This window comes from Stegostoma tigrinum, chromosome 28 (assembly GCF_030684315.1).
Source record: "Stegostoma tigrinum isolate sSteTig4 chromosome 28, sSteTig4.hap1, whole genome shotgun sequence".
In the NCBI taxonomy this organism is placed as follows: domain Eukaryota; kingdom Metazoa; phylum Chordata; class Chondrichthyes; order Orectolobiformes; family Stegostomatidae; genus Stegostoma; species Stegostoma tigrinum.
Genome location: NC_081381.1, coordinates 27,453,250 through 27,476,868, shown reverse-complemented (window position 1 = coordinate 27,476,868; position 23,619 = coordinate 27,453,250). Strand labels below are relative to the sequence as shown.

The window sequence follows — 23,619 nt, the reverse complement described above, 5'->3', positions numbered from 1 at the left end:
ATTTCATTTGACCAACACTTTAACGTTATCCCTTGTAACATAAACTAGGTGTGGACAATGTATTGAGGAGTCCCAACAGTCATTAATTACAGCTAGCCATTACATGCAAACAGCACGTTCACAAGCACATAAATCTCTGAGATAACATCAAACTGTTATATTGTGACAGAACAGCATTAAACCGCATGCTTCCAGTAGCATATGATGCTTGGAGCGACTCAAGTTAAGATGGAGTATATGATCTTTATAAAGACTTGGGTTACATGCTGTGGTACAGTGATGATATCGTGAACATGTCTTTTAAGGCACTCTGATCTTGAGACACACCATAATAGAATGCTGAATGCAAATAGGCCTTGAATCTTGAGGGAATGAATAATCTGCTGTGGGATACCCAATCTTTGGATCTGTTCTTGCAGCAATGGTGTTGAGTTTAGCTTTCTTTTGATGCATTTTTACTGTGACCGCTGGAGGTCTGTCATTCTACCTTTGTTGTTTTCAGCTTTCCTAGAGTTACTTGGTGCTGTACACCATCAAACACTGCCTTGATCTTGAAGGCAACTGCTGTCACCTCTCTTAACATTTAGTGCTTGCATTAATGCATAGATGATGTGGTACTTTAGTGAGCAGTGGGACCTGACTGAGCTCGGTAGCTTGTCCCAGGATATCTCTGTCCAGGAGCGCTGGAGAGATGGAACTAAACAGATCTGATGAAAGTAAGTTGTGTGTCTCTTGAATGTGCTAGCCATTTACAGAGAGTTGTTTGACTTGGAGATTAATTAAGCTATGAAAAGAACTCACTACAAATACTCGTCATAATACAATCTCTTAAAATCTGTTATGGGAATGAGTAATTGTGCCCTGGTGTGTTTGCATTGATATATCCTTTAAATATTCGGTATGCCTGATTTTGGCAGTAGTGTGTGCTACCAGCAGCCTAACAAGAGGAGGATGAAGTGTGGAGATGAGGCACCTGCAAAGCAGCAGTAAATTTAACCAATCTATGTATCCTGTCAGTCGCTTATTAGCTCATAAACAGCTTCATTTAGGTACTGTGTTGAAGGATGGACTGAGGGTGCAATGGCTTGGAGATGAGCTAATTCAACAAGAGGGATATGGGGAATGTATATAGAATAGCCAGTTTGATCACAACCATCTTCAACTATTCTCTAAACATCATGCAGTTTTCTAAAGCCCAGTGGCCTCCAGTTAAAGGATGTGATTTGTAAGCATTCGGGTTACCCAGTAACTGAAATGAGGATTTCTGTTGAGCTTTGCCCTCCGTACAGACAAAGGGTGAAAAGAGGTGCGGCTGTCTCACTCTTAGTGGCTTTCACCTTTAAACAGTGTGTTCACTGCGTGGTTTCAGATTCATTTGCAATGGAGTCTGTCAGCTATGCTGATTAGCTGGAAACGTAAAATAAGGGCTCTGCTTAACCCCTGTTAGAGAGGAGAAGAAATTATTTGGGGTTACCGCTCTTGATAAATGATTTTTAGAAAGAGTGCATATATGTGATTGACTATTGCATCCAGGCAGTAATGCCTCCAGGGGCATCCAAGTCCCCATTGTTCAGACTCTAAGGGATGGCCACGTGGGCAAGTAAAGGAGGCCAGCTGAATTTCATCAAACATCAACCTCTTGGGTTTCAGATCTCCCCCTCTCCCAATGAGCATCAGAACTCTAAGGAAAGGACCTGAAGCCCAGTGAGAATCAGTACCTTTAAAAGAGAGAGTGGAAACACTGCCCAGAAAAGCTCAAGCAGATTGCAATATGTACAGTGATTCCTATTCAACAACTTCTAGCTGGCCCTCAAACAAAAGTAAACTATTGCAGATATTGGAAATATGAAATGAACGAAGAAAATCCTGTTCGGTCTGGCATCATCTGTGGAGAATGAAACAGAATTAATATTTAGAATCTGATAAGACTTACTCTGAATCATTCTATTCCAGCTAATCATGTGGTCAGTGAGTAAGTGATTGTCTGAGCAAACATTCCCTGCTGATGCATGTGCTTCCTGCTTATGCACTAATGACCAGAGTGGATTCAGCAGGGTCCAGCTTCCTCAGTGCTTCAGATTGCATTTGGAAGTCCATCCTGTCTTTGAGTGTATTTAAATGGATTTATGTGTGTCTGTCTGTCTGTTCACAAGTCTCACTTCTGACTGTTCTCCCCATTAATTGATCTATGCTAACAAGTTTCTCCTTTTTTAACATACACAATTGAGGTGAATAGTGGCATGTTATATCCACAGAGCTGCACAGTTAGCACTGTTCAGGCCACATGCTCTCCAGCCCCTGAATGTCTGTGCAGCAAGCATATTCCAGAACTTTGGCAAATTGGTGCTCCACTTTAACACTCTTTGTGCAGAATTTTATGGGCTAAATTGGTTGGAATGGAAATGGGTGACCAAAAACCCAGTACTGTCAGCCTGTCTGCCATCTCGGTTTCTGGCTCAGGTGACCTTTTGTGAGGGTGGGAGGATGATGGGTTACTGGGCATACCTGCAACATTGATGAGGCCAGTGAACGTACTTTAGGAGCTAGGCCCTGGTTCTTACAACTTTGATTTGGTGCCTTTATAACACAGCCCAGTTTGAGGATGGTTAGAATAGGGTTGGTTGTGCCTTGAGACTTTCACAGGTTAAGCCCAAAGAATGTTTATTTATTGTCATGTTCCTACCCTATCATCTGTTTCATCTGCATTTGCCTTCAGAAATGTGAAAGGTCTTCACGTTTTTCATTTTTCCTTTTTCAAGTTATTGTCAAAAGGCCTCATTCAGAATAACTGGCTGCCAATGTTACAATAATTCTGTCTCTCTTCCTACCACACCAACCACTCCCCGATCCCATTGATAGCTCACCTCTGCCCAAGTACAGCAAGGTACCCACTTTGTGTTTGTAGCACGTTTGTCACCCAGAAACAAACCCAAGTCCTGATTCCCACCTTCACAATTAAAATCTGACTCTTGGTGTCAGTAAATGTTGATGTAAGCTGATTGCAGACAATAATCTCTAGTAATATGTTGCTCTTGAGTCAGTATTTTGTGTTGTCTGCTGATACTCTGCCTAAGTTAACTCTCCCTGCTCTGAAGGACAGCCTCTTCTATCTCTATCGCCAGGTACTTCGTGAACTTGAGTGTAAGATTGAGGGAGGAAGTTGTGGATGGGGGTTGGAGAAATGGCAGTGAGACACCAGGTGGTGTGGTACCACAGCTAAACCTGAGCATTTGCCCTGGATGCACTTTGCAGGAGGGATTACTGATTAGTGTTCAGAAGCAGGAATCCTAATCAATTCATTATCTCTTCTACACCCACGAGATCTGAAGTGAACTTTGTTAGTCAGTGTAACGCATGAGGTTGGACATCAACTAATTGGGCCACTGCAGGTCAAGAGTGAGGGAAGAGTCTTATTGTTTAAACTTTATGCTTTCTGGAGACTCTGTACTAATAGCTGTCTCTACACTGTCTCATCAAACATTCCCAAAGCACATACAGGATAAATTGAATACATGACAAACATTCCTCTATCTTGTCATTGTCAAACATACTGAAGCTAAGTACCAGAGATAATGGGAACTGCAGATGCTGGAGAATCCAAGATATTAAAGTGTGAAGCTGCATGAACATGGCAGGCCAAGCAGCATCTCAGGAGCACAAAAGCTGACGTTTGGGGCCTAGACTCTTCATTGGAGAGGGTTCTGGAATAAATAGAGAGACAGGGAGAGGTGGACCGAAGATGGAGAGAAAAGAAGATAGGTGGAGAGGAGAGTATAGGTAGGGAAGGGATAGGTCAGTCCAGGGAAGACGGACAGGTCAAGGAGGTGGGATGAGGTTAGTAGGTAGGAAATGGAGGTGCGGCTTGAGGTGGGAGGAAGGGATGGGTGAGAGGAAGAGCAGGTTAGGGAGGCAGAGACAGGCTGGGCTGGTTTTGGGATGCAGTGGGGGGAGGGGATGAGCTGGGCTGGTTGTGTGATGCAGTGGGGAGAGGGGACGAACTGGGCTGGTTTTGGGATGCGGTGGGGGAAGGGGAGATTTTGAAGCTGGTGAAGTCCACATTGATACCATTGGGCTGCAGGGTTCCCAAGCGGAATATGAGTTGCTGTTCCTGCAACCTTCGGGTGGCATCATTGTGGCACTGCAGGAGGCCCATGATGGACATGTCGTCTAAAGAATGGGAGGGGGAGTTAAAATGGTTCGCGACTGGGAGGTGCAGTTGTTTACTGCGAACCAAGCGGAGGTGTTCTGCAAAGCGGTCCCCAAGCTTCCGCTTGGTTTCCCCAATGTAGAGGAAGCCACGCCGGGTACAATGGATACAGTATACCACATTGGCAGATGTGCAGATGAACCTCTGCTTAATATGGAAAGTCATCTTGGGGCCTGGGATGGGGGTCAGGGAGGAGGTATGGGGGCTAGTGTAGCGCTTCCTGCAGCTGCAGGGGAAGGTGCTGGGTGTGGTGGGGTTGGAGGGCAGTGTGGAGCCAACAAGGGAGTCACGGAGAGAGTGGTCTCTCCGGAAGGCAGACAAGGGTGGGGATGGAAAAATGTCTTGGGTGGTGGGGTCAGATTGTAGATGGCGGAAGTGTCGGAAGATGATGCGTTGTATCCGGAGGTTGGTGGGGTGGTGTGTGAGGACGAGGGGGATCCTCTTGGAGTGGTTGTGGCGGGGGCGGGGTGTGAAGGATGCGTTGCGGGAACTGCGGGAGACGCAGTGAAGGGCGTTCTCGACCACTGCGGGGGAGAAAGTTGCAGTCCTTGAAGAACTTGGACATCTGGGATGTGCGGGAGTAGAATGCCTCATCCTGGGAGCAGATGCGGCGGAGGAATTGGGAATAGGGGATGGAATTTTTGCAGGAGGACGGGTGGGAGTAGGTGTATTCTAGGTAGCTGTGGGAGTCGGTGGGCTTGAAATGGACATCAGTTCCTAGCTGGTTACCTGAGTTGGAGAGTGAGAGGTCCAGGAAGGTGAGGGATGTGTTGGAGATGGCCCAGGTGAACTTGAGGTTGGGATGGAAGGTGTTGGTGAAGTGGATGAACTGTTCGAGCTCCTCTTGGGAGCAAGAGGCACCGCCGATACCGTCATCAATGTAACGGAGGAAGAGGTGGGGTTTGGGGCCTGTGTAGGTGTCGAAGAGGGACTGTTCCACGTAACGTACAAAGAGGCAGGCATAGCTTGGGCCCATGCGGGTACCCATGGCCCACCCCCTTTGTCTGTAGGAAGTGGGAGGAATCGAAAGAGAATTTGTTGAGGGTGAGGACGAGTTCGGCTAGGCAGATGAGGGTATCGGTGGAGGGGGACTGGTCGGGCCTGTGGGACAGGAAAAAGCGGAGGGCCTTGAGGCCATCTGCATGAGGAATACAGGTGTTTCTTTATCGGGACTGGATGTCCATGGTGAAAATGAGGTGTTGGGGGCTAGGGAATTGGAAGTTCGGGAGGAGGTGGAGGGCGTGGGTGGTGTCACGGACGTAGGTAGGGAGTTCCTGGACCAAAGGGGAGAAAATGGAGTCCAGATAGGTGGAGATGAGTTCGGTGGGGCAGGAACAGGCTGAGACAATGGGTCGACCAGGGCAGGCAGGTTTTCTTCATAGGGACTGGACGTCCATGGTGAAAATGAGGTGTTGGGGGCCAGGGAACTCCCTCTCTCATTCTTTAGACACCATGTCCATTATGGGCCTCCTGCAGTGCCACAATGATGCCACCCGAAGGTTGCAGGAACAGCAACTCATATTCCGCTTGGGAACCCTGCAGCCCAATGGTATCAATGTGGATTTCACCAGCTTCAAAATCTCCCCTTCCCCCACCGCATCCCAAACCCAGCCCAGTTCATCCCCTACCCTCACTGCATCACACAACCAGCCCAGCTCATCCCCTCCCCCCACTGCATCCCAAAACCAGCCGAACCCTGTCTCTGCCTCCCTAATCTGTTCTTCATCTCACCCATCCCTTCCTCCCACCTCAAGCCGCACCTCCACTTCCTATCTACTAACCTCATCCCTCCTCCTTGACCTGTCCATCTTCTCTGGACTGACCTATCCCCTCCCTACCTCCCCACCTATACGCTCCTCTCCACCTATCTTCTTTTCTCTCCATCTTCGGTCCGCCTCCCCCTGTCGCCCTATTTATTCCAGAACCCTCTCCCCATCCCCCTCTCTGATGAAGGGTCTAGGCCCGAAACGTCAGCTTTTGTGCTCCTGAGATGCTGCTTGGCCTGCTGTGTTCATCCAGCCTCACATTTTATTAGCTTAGAAATAGAGCCAAGTAACTATTAAGTAGAATGTCCATATTAAACCAGATTTATCAGAGATAATGGGAACTGCAGATGCTGGAGAATCCAAGATAACAAAGTGTGGGGCCGGATGAACACAGCAGGCCAAGCAGCCATCAGGAGCACAAAAGCTGACGTTTCGGGCCTCAACCCTTCATCAGAGAGCTGGCACCTGTCCTTTCTCGTTCTCTCCCTCGGATTTCTCTCTCTCTCCGTCAGTCCTTCTCTCTCTACTCTGGGTTTATTCCCCACTCACACCTCTCTGCTCTTTTCCTTGTTCTGAATGGGATTTCTCTCTCTTCTCTCTCTTACCCCATGCCTTTATTGTTCTCTCTCTGCTCCTTTCCTTGGGTTTTGTCTTCTTGTCTCTCTCACTGGTTTCTTTTGCTCTCTACTCCCTCTCTGTCTCTATCCCAGGCCTGTGCCTCCATCCCTTCTGTCCTCCCAGATCCCAGTTCTTCCAAGATAACAAAATGTGGAGTTGGATTAACACAGCAGGCCCAGCAGCATCGCAGGAGCACAAAAGCTGACGTTTCGGGCCTAGACCCTTCATCAGAGAGGGGGATGAGGAGAGAGTTCTGGAATAAATAGGGAGAGAGGGGGAGGCAGACCGAAGATGGAGAGAAAAGAAGATAGGTGGAGAGGAGAGTATAGGTAGGAAGGGGACAGGTCAGTCCAGGGAAGACGGACAGGTCAAGCAGGTGGGATGAGGTTCGTGGGTAGGAAATGGAGGTGCGGCTTGAGGTGGGAGGAAGGGATGGGTGAGATGAAGAGCAGGTTAGGGAGGCAGAGACAGGCTGGGCTGGTTTTGGGATGCAGTGGGTAGAGGGGATGAGCTGGGCTAGTTGTGTGGTGCAGTGTGGGGAGGGGACGAACTGGGCTGGTTGTGGGATGCCATGTCTGATGTAGGGCCTAGGCCCGAAACGTCAGCTTTTGTGCTCCTGAGATGTTGCTTGGCCTGCTGTGTTCGTCCAGCTCCACACTTTGTTATCTTAAACCAGATTTATGTTCTTTCTGACCATTTGATGTCAGTCTTGGGGGCACTAATTGTCAGAATTTACATATAAAATGGATTAATTTGGTGAATAAAGACTCCTTTTCCTCCAAACTAGGGATGGTTTGTATTCTGGGCGAGTTGTTTAATATGACAATAACTAAGCTTCACATGGACATTTGTACTAATAGAAAGATTGTATAATATCATGCGAATGAGTTGGATTACACACATTGAGAGAACGGTGCTCTAGCCCTCAACTCCTGTGAGTCAGTGTTTAACTGGCTACCTCAACTAGCCCTTTTATGGGTTTGCATATGTTTCACTTTATTGTGATCATCAGCAATCTCCCCGTTACCTTACAGACCATCTTAGGTGTCAGCTCTGGATCCAGCTGTGTATCATGGGACAGCTAACAATTAGCATCAAATCTCAAGACATTAGGAAGTCTGAACAATGGGAAGGAGAAAGAGTTTATGGAAGTTTTGGGATATGCTAATTTTCTTTGACTTTATGGATTTCTAGATTTGTGAATTTGTTCCCATTCAGAAGAAGAGTCAGTGTTCTAATTACTGCTTGTGAAATAGGTCCTGAACAAGCCAGCATCAAACAAAGCTGACCCACACCATCAACCTGCATAAGGTGCCATAAGAAAGTGAGGTAGAGATTCTGCCCTCAATGGGTTGGTGAGGGTGGTGGTGTTGGTTGGTGGCCAGTAACATCTTGTAGATCTCTCTGTGAAAACCCCCATTCCTTCCTGTCCTTTAACAAGTTGGGTAAATAAAAATTATTTGTTTTTTTTTTCATTTTTATTGTCATGTGTACCAAAATACAGTGAAAGGCTTTGTTTTATGAGTGGTACAGCAAATGAAGGATTATACAGATCAAAAAGACTTAAGAGACATACAGGTTACATTAATTGAGGCTAGAGTCCATCCAACAGTCTGATAACAGCTGGAAAGAAGCTGTTCCTGAACTTTCTCGTGTGTGTTCAGGCTTCTGTATCTTCTACCTGGCAGAAGAAGTTGTAGGAGATCATTACCGGGCCGTGATGGGTCTTTGATTACGTTGGCCTCCTTTCCGTGGCAGCAAGCCGTATAAATGAGCCCATGGAAGAAAGGTTGGCTTCCGTGATGGTCTGGGCTGCGCACACTACCTTCTGCAGTTTCTTACAGTACTGGGCAGAGCAGTTACTGTAGCAGAACGTTATGCCCCTGGACAATATCCTTTCTGTGGTGATCTGTGGAAGTTGATTAGGGACCTTATGGACCTGCCAAATTTCCTGAGCGGCCTGAGGAAGAAGAGGCATCGATATACCTTCTTGGCTGTCACATTTACGTGGGAAGTCCAGGACCGGTTGTCAATTATCGTCACTGCGTAATTTGATGCTCTTTGCTCTTTCAACCTCCGTTCCTTTGATGTAGAGGGGGGCATGTTCTCCTCCTTTCTTTCTGAAATCAATAATCAGTTCTTTAGTTTTGCCAACATTGAAGGATAGATTGTTTTCATTGCACCACGTCACCAAGCCCTCTATCACCCTTCTGTATTTTGACTCATCATTGTTAGATATCTGTCCCACTACAGCGGTGTTGTCAGTGAACTTGTATATGGTGTTTGTTCAGAATTTGGCAACACAGTCATAGATATACAGGACTAGTATGAGTCCCTGTAGGGGCTGAGGATATTTCCCCCAGTGATGAATCTTATTGTGGAGGAGGTGCAGTTACCTATCCTCACTGATTGCAGCCTGATTGTGGGTCAGAAAGTTGAAGATCCAGTTGCAGAGGGCAGAGCTGAGACCAACGTCTTAGAGTTTTGAGATCAGTCTGTAGGGGATAATGGTGTTGAAGGTGAAGCTATAGTCAACAAACAGGAGTCTGACATAGGTGTCTTTGTTGTCCAGATGTTCCAGGATGAGTGCAGGGCAAGGGATATGGCATCTGCTGTGGACCTGTTATGTTCTTAGGCAAATTGTAGAGGATTGAGGCAGGCTGGGAGACTGGAGTTGATGTGGGACATGACCAGCCTATCGAAGCACATCATGATTATTGAAGTCAGAGCCACTGGGCATTAGTCATTAAGACATGTTGCATGTGTTTTCTTGAGTACAGGGATAATGGTGATCTTCTTGAAGCAGATGGGGACATCAGCTTGTAGGAGGGAGGGGTTGAAGATGTTGGTGAATACCTCCACTAGTTGGTCCACACAGGATCTGGATGTTTGGCCGGGGACACCATCCGGGCCCGTCCCTTTCCTTGGGTTGACTCCCAGGAAGATCGATCTGATGTATGGAGCAGTGACAGGGGGAACAGGTGTGCCTGGGCTGTTAGGGTAGGCATTGCCATGCCGGTGGGATTCTGGTGAAATTGAGCTTCTCAGGGAGGGACCTTACACTCTTTCATTTTGAATCCTATAATATTGTTTAGGCCTTGCCATAGATGGCAGGTGTCTGTTGGATAGGTCTAGGTCTTTAACTTGGGCCGGTACTGTCTGTTGGCCTCCCCGGTGGCTTTGTGGAGGTCGTATCTGGATTTTTTGTATTGGTCTGGGCCACCTGACTTGAATGCTGCATGTCTAGACTTCAGGAGTGAGTGGATTTCCTGGTTCATCCAAGGTTTAAGGTTGGGGAACACTCGGAATGACTTCTTTGGTATGCAGTCCTCTGCATTTGCTAATTTAGTCGGAGACATTGGTGGCTTATTCATCTCGGTTTTCCGCTGAACACTTGAACGTGGACTGTTGGATATACACATTATATGTAAATATAGATAGAGAGGGAGCAAGGTGTGGGATTTAATATGAATTGTATACATTTATATATCTTTGTATACTGACAGAGAGCATGGTGAGGTATACATGGGGGTAAATATTTGGAAGTTGTGACCTAGTTGTATAGGCCACTAGTTTGGTAACCCAGGGAATGATCTGGAAACCTGAGGTCGAATCCAGTTTGAATTCAATAAATATCTGGTGTGTAATAGTTTTTTGAAAGTGGAATCACAGGTAGACAGGATGGCGAAGAATGTACAAAACCAGCACAGCAGGTATGGCAGCATCTGTGGAGAGAAATCAGAGTTAACGTTTCGGTTCCTTCCTCAGAACTGAAGAAAGTGTTTGCCTTTATTAGTCAGTGCATTGAGTACAGGAGTTGGGAGGTCATGTTGCTGCTGTACAGGACACTAGTTTGGCCACTTTTGGAATACTGCAATCAATTCTGGCCTCCCTGCTACAGGAAGGATGTTGTTAAACTTGAAAAAATCCCCTATTCTCAATTCCTTCACCTCTGCTGCATCTTCTCCCAGGATGAGGCATTCCACTCCCGTACATCTCAGATGTCCTTGTTTTTCAAGGACCGCAACTTCCCTCCTGCAATGTTCGAGAATACCCTCGACTGTGTCTCCCGCATTTCCTGCAACTCATCCCTCACATCCCGTCCCTGCAATAACCACCAAAAGAGAATCCCCCTTGTCCTCACATACCACCCCACCAACCTCCACTGCATCATCCTCCAACACTTCACCATCTGCAATCCAACCCCGCCACCAAAGACATTTTTCCCTCCCCACCCTTGTCTGCCTTCCGGAGGGATCACTCTCTCCGTGAATCCCTTGTCCGCTCCACACGCCCCTCCAACCCTACCACACCCGGCACTTTCCCCTGCAACTGCAGGAAGAGCTACACCTGCCCCCATACCTCCTCCCTCACCCCCATCCCAGGCCCCAAGAAGACTTTCCACATCAAGCAGATGTTCACCTGCACATCTGCCAGCATGGTATACTGCATCCGTTGTACCCGTTGTGGCCTCCAGTGATCGGGGAAACCAAGCGGAGGCTTGGGGACCGCTTTGCAGAACACCTATGCTCAGTTCGCAATAAACGACTGCACCTCCCAGTCGCAAACCATTTCAGCTCCCCCTCCCATTCCTTAGATGACATCCTGGGCCTCCTGCAGTGTCACAATGATGCCAACCCAAAGGTTGCAGGAACAGCAACTCATATTCTGCTTGGAACGCTCCAGCCTAATGGTATCAATGTGCATTTCCCAAGCTTCAAAATCTCCCCTCCCCCTACTGCATCAGGATGTTGCTAGGTTTGAGCCATAGGCAGAGGTTGAATAGGCTGGGGCTATCTTACCTTGGAGTGTTGGCGGCTGAGGAGTTACCTTTTTTTAACCTTACAGAGGTTTATTAAACCCATGAGGGGCATGGATACGGTGAATAGTTCAAATCTTTTCCTTGAGGTGGAGAAATCCAAAACTAGAGGGCATCGATTTAAGAGGAGAGGGGAATTTTAAAGGGACCCGAGGGGCAAATTTTCATGCTGATGGTGGTGCATGTAAGGGATGAGCTGCCAGAAGAAGTGGTCAAGCTGGTTAACTGAATTTAAAATGCATCTGGATGAATATGTGAACAGGAAAGGTTTAGAGGGATGTGGGCCAAATACTGGCAAATGGGACCAGATTAATTTATGACATCTGGTTGACATGAACGAGTTGGACTGAAGGGTCTGTTTCCGTGCTGTACAGCTCTATGATTCTATAACGATCCAGTCCACCGAGTCCAAGCAATCCCAGAAACAGTCTTCCAGTACCTTGGTCCAGCACTGTACTTCTTTTCATGAAGGATTCTCCCATTCAGTTTCCACTTGTAAGCTGGAAGGAGGAGCACAGTAATGTGGTCAGATTTTCTGAAGTGTGGGTGGGGTATTGAGTGGTAGGAACTCCTCTCTGCCTGTCTGCCCATACCAACTATGTGATGGTGTGAGAGCATAATATTTGGAACATTTGCTTGTGGACAAGCCCCATTGCCTGTTAATAATTTGGCTTGCAAATTACAGCATTGCAGAAGTGTTACACTGGAGAAGGAGGCCATTCGATCCATCATGCCTGTATCCGCTCATTAAATGCACATCAGTACTCAGTGCCAATCTCTGAGTTTTCACCCATTCCCTTGTACATCATTTTTATCCAAATAATCATTCAATTCCATCTTGAATTCCTCAATTGAGCCTGACTTCAAAGTTTTCCCCACTTGACCCTTGCTTCTTTTGCAGATTGCTTCATATCTATGCTCTCGTTCTTCTTCCTTTTGTGAGTAGGAACAGTTTCTCCCTAATTCCTCCTTTTAGTCAGATCATGTGCCCACTCTACCGACTTGTCTGGGTCCTTTTGTAGTTCTGCCCTGTTTTCCTCACAGTTTACAATTTGTCCAAGTTTAGTATCATCTGCAAACTTTGAAATTGCCCCCGCCACACCAAGATCTAGATCGTTCATATGTATCAGGAAAAGCAAGGATCCCAATACTGACCCTGGGAAACTCCACTGCAAACTTTCCTCCAACCCAAAAAAAAATCCACTGACCATTACTTTCTGGTTCCTGTCATTCAGTCTATTTAGTATCTGTGTTGCTACCAATGGGTTGGCTGCCAATTTCAGTGCCCACTTGCCTGCTGTGTTATGGGGACTGGATCACGGGTGGGCAGGAACACAGTAGGATAGTTCCTCCCCTGCCAAAGCTACACCTGGCTCTGGTGCCCCATGTTTTGTTACTCCCAAATCCAACAATAATTCAGTTGTTAGTATCGTCTCTTCTACTGTGTCCCTGAGATCTAAAAACTCATTATGTACTGCAAATCAAATCTAGGACTTTGTGAACACTGTGGCCCACTGCCTTTAACCACTGAGCCATTGCAGTATTCATATTCTCTCTGCTGTAATTGCAGCTGTTCTGTGTTTCAATGGAAGGTATTCAGATACAGCAAACAAACCCCAAAAAAAGTTATCAAAGTGGCTTATGGAATGTTGGCCATTATCTCTCAAGGGCTGAAATACAAAGTGGGGAAGTGATCCTTTGTGACCAGTGTCTTGGCCAGATCCATCCTGAAGCACTGCTTTTAAACACCAAGCCCCAGTCACCATGCATCCCTGAGAATAACAATGAACAACTACAGTTTCTAAGTATGCTAAGTATTTAGATGAGCTGGAATTAGGAATCCCTTGTGGGTTTAAATGAGCAACCCTGTGGTTAATATTGCCTTTAACTTTAGAAAGAAAACAAAAGACTGTTGTATTCTGGTTACAAAAGCTCACCATGATGCACCCACGTGCAAATTGTTTAAATTTTGTGTTATGGAGTGAGAGGAGAATGCCAGAGTTTGTCCAGCCTTGGCCTTGGGCCAATCTCCTGGATTTTAGAGAGAAAAATATTAATGTGATGTTTTTGTTTGCCATGTGAATAGATCTACTATAACTAATAAGTTTAACTGTCCGTTAAACTGCTGGAGGGTAGGATTGTGGCAGTATTTATGGGGATGTGTGGCGAAGGGTGGGGCTTCGGGAGGAGGACTGAGTAGGCTTTCCAGAGGAAAATTGGTTGAAAATTGTGAAAGTTCTCAGTTGATATTTAGCATTCTATCCCAAAATTCTGGGTTATTTCCTGAAGGCAGTATGGTATATTTGTCTCCACTTGCTGTGCTAGCCCAATAAGTTCAGAGATTTCAGCACTGTTTCTTTTAATTGAGCTCAATGCATGATTTCCTGTTTTTACAATGAAGCGTGTGACAGCAAATAGATCTGTACTATCATTCACTGGAATAGCAGACGTTGTTTGTAGTAGTTTCTGCCAAGGAACCCTGACCAAATTCAGTTGGCATCAATAAGAAACCCATTGGAGTGCACAAAGGAAAATGCTTTTGGTTGTTGGAGGCTAATTATCTCAGCCTCAGGCCACTGTTGCAGGAATTTCTCAAAGCAGAGTATGAGATGCATTTATCTTCAGCTGTTTCATCGATGATCTTCTATCATAAGGTCAGAACTGGGTGTGTTCACTGATGGTTACAGTGTTCAATACCATTTGCAATTCCTCAGAAGCTGAAGTTATTGGGAATCTTGAGAAATCACTGGTTTGGCCTCAACTGAAGTATTGTGTTCTGTTGTGTACCATGTTTTATGACTGATGTGACTGCTTTTGGAGAGGATGTAGAATGGATTTTTAAGTATTGCTTTGGGTATGTAGGACCTCCCGCAATGCTTTCAGGAAAGGCGTTTCAGAATTTTGACCAAGCAACAGTGTGGTTTGGAGGGGGACTTGTAGGTGGTGGTGTTCCTATGCATCTGCTGCCCTATTCCTTCCAGAAGTACAAGTATTGGATTTGGAAGGAGCTGTTGGAGAAGTCTTGGTGCATCTTGTAGATGGTGTACACTGCTGCCAGTACCTGTCGCTGATGAAGGAAGTGAATATTAAATGTGGTAGATGGTGTGCTAATCAAGCAGGCTGCTTTTTCCTGGATGATTTGGAGTTGCAGTCATCTAGGCAAGTCATATTTTATGCTTGTAGATGGTGGACAGATATTGGAGAGACAAGAAGTGAGTTACTTGCCTCTGACTGTTCTTGTAGTCACAATTTTCACATGGCTGGTTCTGTTCAGTTTCTAGTCAGTGGTAACCCTCAGAATGTCAAAAGTGGGGGTTTTCGTGATGGTAATACCATTGAATGTCAAGGAGTGATGGTGAGATTACCTTTTTGTTGGAGCTGATCATTGTCTGGCAGTGATGTTCTGGGACTGAGACGATTGACTTCGAACAACCAAAACTATGTTCCTTTGTTCTCAGTATGACTCCAAACCACAGAGAGATTTCCCTATGATTTCCAAGAGCTTCTTGATGTCATATTCAAGCAAATACTGCCTTGATGTCAAAGGCAATTATTCAAACTTCATCTTGGGGGTTCAGCATTTAAATTTATGTTTGGACCAAAGCTTTAACGAGGTCAGCAGCCAAGTGGCCCTCATGGAATCCAATTCAAGAATGAATGAACATGTTATTCCTTTGAAAGTGCTGCTTGTTAGCAATGTTGATGACCTCTTCTACCACCATCCTGGTGATCAAAAGTGACAGTAATTGACTGCCTTAGAATTTTCCCGATTTTTTTTGTCTGCACAGGAAATACCTGACTAGGGTTTGGCTAGCTCTGAAGTACAAGGCTTCAATACTGTTGCTGGAATGTTGTCAGGGCCCAGCGCTTTGCAGTATTGAATGTTTTCAGCTACTCCTTGATAACACGTAGAGTGAATCATATTGTTAAGAACTGGCATTGGGATGTTGGGAACCTCCAGGGGGAGGCTGACCTGGAATGTTCATTTGGCACTTGTGACTGATGATTAATGCAAATACTTCAAACTTGTATTGATGTGTTAGTCTCCTCCATTGGTGGGGATGTGGATATTTGTGGAGCCTTAAGTTGTTTAATTGTCCAGTTGTCCACCACCATTTATAATGGATGTGGCAGGTCTGTGGAGTTTAGAGTTGATCTGTTTATTGTGGAATTGCTTAGCCCTGACTTCTACAGTTTTGCATGTAAGTAGTCTTGTGTTGTTCCTTCACCAGGTTGCCTCCTCATTTTTTTTGGTGTTGCTCCTGTCATGCCCTCCTGCACTTCTCATTTAAACAGGGTTTATCTCCTAGCTTGATGGCAATGATAGAATGATGGATATGCCAGGTCATGAGATTACAGATCATAACTGAATACAAGCCTGTTGCTGCTGACAGCCCACAGTGCCTCATGGATACCTAATTTTGAGTTGCTAGAGCTGTTTGAAGTCTGTCTCATTTGCTATGGTGCTAGTCCCAAAGAAGATGATGGAGCTTGTCCTTAGCTGAAGTCAGGGCTTCATCTCCATAAGGACTGTGTGGTAGTCACTGCAACCAGTTCTGTTGTGGATGGAAGCGACTGCAGCACTTAGATTGAGAGACAAGGTCAAGTAGATATTTTCCTTGGTTCCCTCCCCACCAGCTGCAGATTCAGTCTAGCAGCTATATTCTTTGGATTCAGCCAGATCAGTCAGTATTAATGATACTGAGCCTCACTTGGATATTCAAGTTCCCAAGCTGGAATATATTTGTATCCTTACCTGTACTTTATTGTACTCAGTCAACAGGAGAAGTTAGTGGGTAAGGCATTGAGCTCCACATTGTAACTTGGGTGACAGAGGACACCTGTGGATTGAGTTCTGTAGGGAGGCTGTTGTGCCCAGGCTGTGTGACATGCACAGTTTAGCACAGATTGCTGGTTTTTGGTAGAAAGCCTGGAGCTAATTAGTGTTGTTACAGGCAAAATATCATATCATTTGTTAGCATCAGTCTCCAACCATCAGGAAGTTTTAATTAATTGAATTAAGGTGTTGGAATTGTACATTGTAATGTTGGTCGAACAGAGGGTTAATTTTTAACTATCATTCTTGGGACTCTGGCCTGCTTTGTAAATATTAAGTGTCCTGGCTAATGCTGTCATTATTTTTATTGCAGGGTTGTGAAGGAAGAAATTTCAGATGACAATGCCAAGTTACCGTGTTTCAATGGTAGAGTGGTCTCATGGGTAAGTATGCAATATGGCAGAGGGGACAATTGGATAGGGAAAGAATAATGCATTCCTGCCTTTGACTTGTTAACCCAATGGAGGGTCCAGATGATATCGTGGATTCAGAATATTCCTGGACACAGGCTTTATTAATGTCAGAAACAAAAGCAGGCGTTTCTGGAAATACTCAGCTGGTCATGCATCATCAGCAGTTTAATGTCTGCGGTGTGTAGTTCCTTTGTTTGAAAGGGACAGTAATAAAAAGACACCAAAGGCTGTGAGTGAACAAAAAAAGCCTTGGTTTCAAATACAAAACTATGGAAAGCAAAGGTATATTTACAAAACTAGGAAATGGATTGCACTTTAGGTACACCACACAAGAATAGATAAAAGGAGTCTAGGAGCCTTCCTGCTCCTCTGATGCTGCTTGGCCAGCTGTCTTCATCCAGCTGCACACCTTGTTATCTCAGATTCTCCAGAATCTGCAGTTCCTACTATCCCTCCCCAGAACATTACCTGGGTCTCTGGATTAACAGCCCAGCAATAATGCCACTAGGCAAATGCCTCCCTTGGCCCTTATCCCTCCAAACCTTTCTTATTCATGTATCTATCCAAATGCTTTTTAAACATTGTAATTGTACTCACATCCACCACTTACTCAGTAAGTTTGTTCCACACGTGAACCACTCTCTGTATAAAAATGAACCATGAATAGAAGGTCACTTGTGACAAAGTAGTAATGTCCCTAGACATGGGGGCCCCCAACACCTCATATTCACCATGGACGTCCAGTCCCTGTACACCTGCATTCCGCATGGAGATGGCCTCAAGGCCCTCCGCTTCTTCCTGTCCCGCAGGCCCGACCAGGCCCCCTCCACCGACACTCTCATCCGCCTAGCGGAACTCGTCCTCACACTCAACAACTTCTCTTTTGACTCCTCCCACTTCCTACAGACTAAGGGGGTGGCCATGGGCACCCGCATGGGCCCCAGCTATGCCTGCCTCTTTGTAGGTTACGTGGAACAGTCCATCTTCCGCACCTACACAGGCCCCAAACCCCACCTCTTCCTCCGGTACATTGATGACTGTATCGGCGCCGCCTCTTGCTCCCCAGAGGAGCTCGAACAGTTCATCCACTTCACCAACACCTTCCACCCCAACCTTCAGTTCACCTGGGCCATCTCCAGCACATCCCTCACCTTCCTGGACCTCTCAGTCTCCATCTCAGGCAACCAGCTTGTAACTGATGTCCATTTCAAGCCCACTGACTCCCACAGCTACCTAGAATACACCTCCTCCCACCCACCCTCCTGCAAAAATTCCATCCCCTATTCCCAATTCCTCCGCCTCCGCCGCATCTGCTCCCACGATAAGACATTCCACTCCCGCACATCCCAGATGTCCAAGTTCTTTAAGGACCGCAACTTCCCCCCCACGGTGATTGAGAACGCCCTTGACCGCGTCTCCCGCATTTCCCGCGACACATCCCTCACACCCCGCCCCCGCCACAACCGCCCCAAGAGGATCCCCCTCGTTCTCACACACCACCCTACCAACCTCCGGATACAACGCATTATCCTCCGACATTTCCGCCATTTACAATCCGACCCCACCACCCAAGACATTTTTCCATCCCCACCCCTGTCTGCTTTCCGGAGAGACCACTCTCTCCGTGACTCCCTTGTTCGCTCCACACTGCCCTCCAACCCCACCACACCCGGCACCTTCCCCTGCAACCGCAGGAAATGCTACACTTGTCCCCACACCTCCTCCCTCACCCCCATCCCAGGCCCCAAGATGACATTCCACATTAAGCAGAGGTTCACCTGCACATCTGCCAATGTGGTATACTGCATCCACTGTACCCGGTGCGGCTTTCTCTACATTGGGGAAACCAAGCGGAGGCTTGGGGACCGCTTTGCAGAACACCTCCGCTCAGTTCGCAACAAACAACTGCACCTCCCAGTCGCAAACCATTTCCACTCCCCCTCCCATTCTCTTGATGACATGTCCATCATGGGCCTCCTGCACTGCCACAATGATGCCACCCGAAGGTTGCAGGAACAGCAACTCATATTCCGCCTGGGAACCCTGCAGCCATATGGTATCAATGTGGACTTCACCAGTTTCAAAATCTCCCCTTCCCCCACTGCATCCCTAAACCAGCCCAGTTCATCCCCTCCCCCCACTGCACCACACAACCAGCCCAGCTCTTCCCCCCCACCCACTGCATCCCAAAACCAGTCCAACCTGTCTCTGCCTCCCTAACCGGTTCTTCCTCTCACCCATCCCTTCCTCCCACCCCAAGCCGCACCCCCAGCTACCTACTAACCTCATCCCACCTCCTTGACCTGTCCGTCTTCCCTGGACTGACCTATCCCCTCCCTACCTCCCCACCCATACCTTCTCCACCTATCTTCTTTACTCTCCATCTTCGGTCCGCCTCCCCCTCTCTCCCTATTTATTCCAGTTCCCTCCCCCCATCCCCCTCTCTGATGAAGGGTCTAGGCCCGAAACGTCAGCTTTTGTGCTCCTGAGATGCTGCTTGGCCTGCTGTGTTCATCCAGCCTCACATTTTATTATCTTGGAATCTCCAGCATCTGCAGTTCCCATTATCTCTAGTAATGTCCCTACCTTTGAGCCAGCAGGTCCAGTGTCACGCCTCACCTGCTGTAGAGGTGTGTGATAAAACTTCTGAACAGATTGATTGATGAGCCATAACAAGGCCCTTGAGGTAGTGGAACTGTTTCCACAGGAGCAGAGAAAAGTAAGGAGGTTTTCTGTAGTGAAGGATTTCAGGCGAATGTTAAACAAAAGCCTATTCTTTCAGGTTGTGTCATCACTGACAAGGGTTCAATAATTTAGATAGCAGGGAGGGACAGGTTTACAGAAGTCTATACGTGGCAGTGTTGAGAGTGGACTTTCCCCATGGTATGATTGAGGGAGGATCCATTGTGACTTTTAAGGGAAAATTAGTATTTGTCCAGGGAAGGATACAGGGTGATGAAGAGGAGGCAAAGTTTAGTTTTGGATTGATTGATGTTATTGGGAGAGCTCTAGACAATGGGGCTGATTCTGCACTAATACAAGGCTAGAGATGAATAGGAGTGGATAATGGGAATAGGTTAGGATGAAGTAGCAAAGAGCAGATGTGGTGGAAAAATAGCCTGCAAATGGCTGTAAATCTGAAATGAAAACAGAAAATGCTGGAAATACTCAGCAAAATGAGGCCGCAGCTATGGAGTGAAAAACATTTAGGATTTGAATAATTAACTCAGTTTCCGTCGACAGAGACCACCTGACTTCCTGAGTCTTTTCAGTATTTACTACTTTTATTTATGGTACTTTTTTGGCGATTTGGCAGTACATCAGAAATCATCAAACTTGATTTCCTGTGTGTAGCAACTGGGTAAAATATTTGAGCAACTTGCGTTTTCCATACCTCAGATTAGGCTGTAGACAAATGCATAAATAGCTGCAGGTTCTCCACCTAGGGCCATTGTCCCCAATCACAGGGTTACCGATTGACTTGCAAGGAGTGCATGAGTCAAGTAGTTCAGGCCTTATCATTTTCTCGTCAGCCTCTCGGTCCCTGGAAATAGAGGGGAACAGCATAGCTGCCCAGAATTACCTTCTGACAGAACGCTCCAGATAACTTTTCAGCTCTTTCTGTTTGTTTTTTGGCTTCACCTATAGCAACAGCTTACCTTCTGGTGGAATTACCCATCCCTGCCGCGATGTCAACCTAGTTGCTAAAATGAATATTTTCTTTAAATTTTTAGTTTCAAGGAAGTTGGAGAGAGGATAATGTCATTCCCTCACTTGCCTACAAAGCTGCTTTGGAGCTGACAGCCTCTGATTGACCATCAAGCATCAAGAGCTAACTCTCTGGCCACTGGCCAATTTGGGGAAAACCACCGATAAGTGACACTTTCCCAAACAATGCAGGCATTGTTTCCCATTGATTCACACTTGAGCCTGACAGTGGGGCTCTGAAGCCTTGGCGAAAATCCTTCCCTTACTTTTGGGAGGATTGAAAAGGTCTTTGAGTTGCTGTTTTTCTTTATTTTGACTGAGGCCATTGGCTCAAGAATGCAAGAGATAGACAAGAAGGAGAGGATCATGGGTAATGAAGAATTTGTTTCAACAAAATCATCAGTCTGTACTCCTCACAGCTGATATGCTTTTCAATCCTGCCATCCCCTCTCTGTTTCTCACCTACCCCCCACACTGCTCCGTAAAATAAAAAGATATAGTCCTTGAATATTAATATCGGATGGAGATTGATAGGGCACTTTAATTGCAGCGCTATTACTGTATGTTGGAAGTATGAGACTTTGTGTGAATTATATTAGCAGATTGGATGTGACTTTTGCTATTGTGAGACTTCTGCATTGTTGCGGAAACAATCCCCATATGAATGAAGTGCAGTGGGTGGGATTGGACGCAAGCCATTGTAGAATATAAATTAAGACGTTCACTATTTGGGCCAAATGATCTGTTTCTGTGCCGTAGATGCAGTGTGATTACTGTCTCAGATTAGCTTTGGCAGAAGACATTGAGTTTCTGTTGAGCTTTGCAGGAAATCAAATGAGGAAATCTGTATTTCCTTTTTATTATTATATGAAGAAGCATAAAATGGGAGAGAAATGAAAGATAAGCTCTTCATGTTAATGCTGTTTTCAGAACAAACTGGTCTGAGAAAAATCCAGGGAAAAATTCTAGTTTATCTCAGAAGTCAGCGGCAACTAGCAAAATAATCATCTGTTTTTCTTCGGATTTCGAGCATTCAAAGTACTACCCTCTTGCATTGCTTCATTAATTGAACTGGTTTATTAGTGAGACAGTGGCTTGTCACTATATCACTTGCAAAACTGCAACGATAAGTTCAGCTGATGAAGGACTGATTGGTAATGTATAATGCTTCACCATAGCAAATGACAGACTTATGGGAAAATCATTCAGCCATGAGAACTTTATTATTCCTTACGAATATAAAATAAAAACTAAGAATTGTGGATGCTGGAAATCTGACACAAATTTAGAAATTGCTGGAGATTCTCAACGGATCTGGCAGCATCTGTGGAGAGAAAGCAGAGTTAACGTGTCAAGTCGAGTGACCCTTCTTCAGCGCTGAAGAACTGAAGGGTCACTGGACCTGAAATGTTAAGTATGCTTTCATTCCACAGATGTAGTCAGACATGCTGAGCTCTCTAGCTATTTTTGATTTTGTTTGCACTTTTTGTCCTTGCATTCTTGCACTTCTCAGATTGTGGTATCCAAAATTCCATAAATGTATATCAAGTAATTTGCAGAGCTGGAGAATTAACCTCCTTCCCAACATCTCCAAATACCATGCAACAAAAATATACTTCTGACTATTTTAGTGCCTAGGAATGTGCATCTCTCACAGAATTAAGGATGACCAATAAGTCATTTCCTGTTCCCCTCTCTAATTTATAACTGTCCACTCACTTGCTCTGCAATTGCTTCTGTTTGGAAGAAGACAGTCATCCGAGTGGAACTTTATCAAATATCACTAGTGGTGAGGTTGTACTTTGTTACCAACACATTATCTGTAGTGTAATCACACAAAAAAAAGGTGTGATCATAAGAGAGCAGTTGTCTGGAATGACTGAAATCCCACTGGGGCAACTTGCACCAATAACCTGTGCAGGCAAGCCATTTGTTCATTCTGGATTCAAACTCCCAACAATGCGTAAATTTTTGTAGAAGCCTGGATCGATCCACTGAATTCACTGAATGTCCGATCAGGGCTCTTGTAGAGGGTGAAAAATCAGGTTCGAATTGCTGATCACTGGTCTCTTGCTGAAATTGCTGATTTAAGTTGGGTAGACAATTTTTTATGTACATTCCTTTGTTGCAGGCGTCACTGGCTAGACACCCTTAATTATTCACAGGGCAATTAGAAGTCAGTCACACTGTTATGAGTCTGGAGTCACATTCAGACCAGACCAGCTAAGGATGGGAGATTTCCATCACTAAAGAATGTTAGTGAACCAGATGGGTTTTTATAACAACTGCAGTGGTTACATGGTTCTTTTTGTTCAAGATTTTTCTTTAAATTAAATTTTACCAGCTGCTACGGTAGTATGCAAATGACTAGTCCATTAACAATACCATTATACCCGCTCCTCCCAAATACAGTGATACAGAAGGTATCTCCTGTTATGTGGGACAGATTGGATAGACTGAAGAATTTCTTTTTGTCCATCGTTGTGCATAAATTGGGTGTTGTGAGAGAAGAGGACAGGCTTGGACTCAGTTATAACGATCCTCACTTGAGTAATTTGTTGAATCAAGATAAGTGGCCGCTTGGGCTCAAATCATCTGGAAATTGCCCATCTCAACAAGTAGTAAGACAGAAGAGAGAGGGAATATCTAACATCAGTCTGTGTCCTTTCCATGCCTGAGGTCTCCACCCCTTGATCTCCTTTGCTATGGAAACAAAACTGTAACCTTATCTCAACTGTGTTACTGTTTAACTGTTTCACCTGATACCAGCAAAATACTAACTGGGACATCTTTTTGAGCCCCTGCCACTCTATATATCTGCATGATTTCAAGCTGTGCTCAGATGGATATAATGTCTCGGAGGAACATTAATACCAGATGTGCCATTTATTATACATCATACATATGTGGTATAAAATCATGAGATATAAAATGATACTTTCATTATAAAATCCAGTTGGTGACATAAAGTCCTTTGGAGGCATAAAATGAGACAGGGATTTGGTGCCAGTGGAACCGCAATGATGTCAACGGTCAAAACCTTAAGATTACTAAGAAAAACCCCTTTCTGCAGTGGTTGTGACTGGATTCTTGTGGTCCTCTGTTTTAAGTAAGACTTGAACTTTAGCTCTTAATTCAAGCACAGGAGCCTTAACGAAGGAGCTGAAGTTTGCTTGATATTCACAAACCTCCATCATGCAATGAATGCCTACCTAAACAAGAGTGGTGGGAGGTGCTGTGCTCTCGGGTTG

The 23,619-nt window shown here is 45.6% G+C and overlaps 1 protein-coding gene across 2 annotated transcripts in view; it reads left to right on the top strand.

Annotated features, from left to right (window-relative positions):
- Window positions 1-23,619, top strand: part of LOC125466744 (segment polarity protein dishevelled homolog DVL-1-like) — a 128,448-nt gene that overhangs the window by 19,972 nt on the left and 84,857 nt on the right. For both annotated transcript variants that reach the window (XM_048561694.2, XM_048561695.2), the window contains exon 2: window positions 16,561-16,630. In XM_048561694.2, coding sequence (XP_048417651.1) covers window positions 16,561-16,630 — 70 coding nt within the window. The remainder of the gene's footprint in view (window positions 1-16,560; window positions 16,631-23,619) is intronic.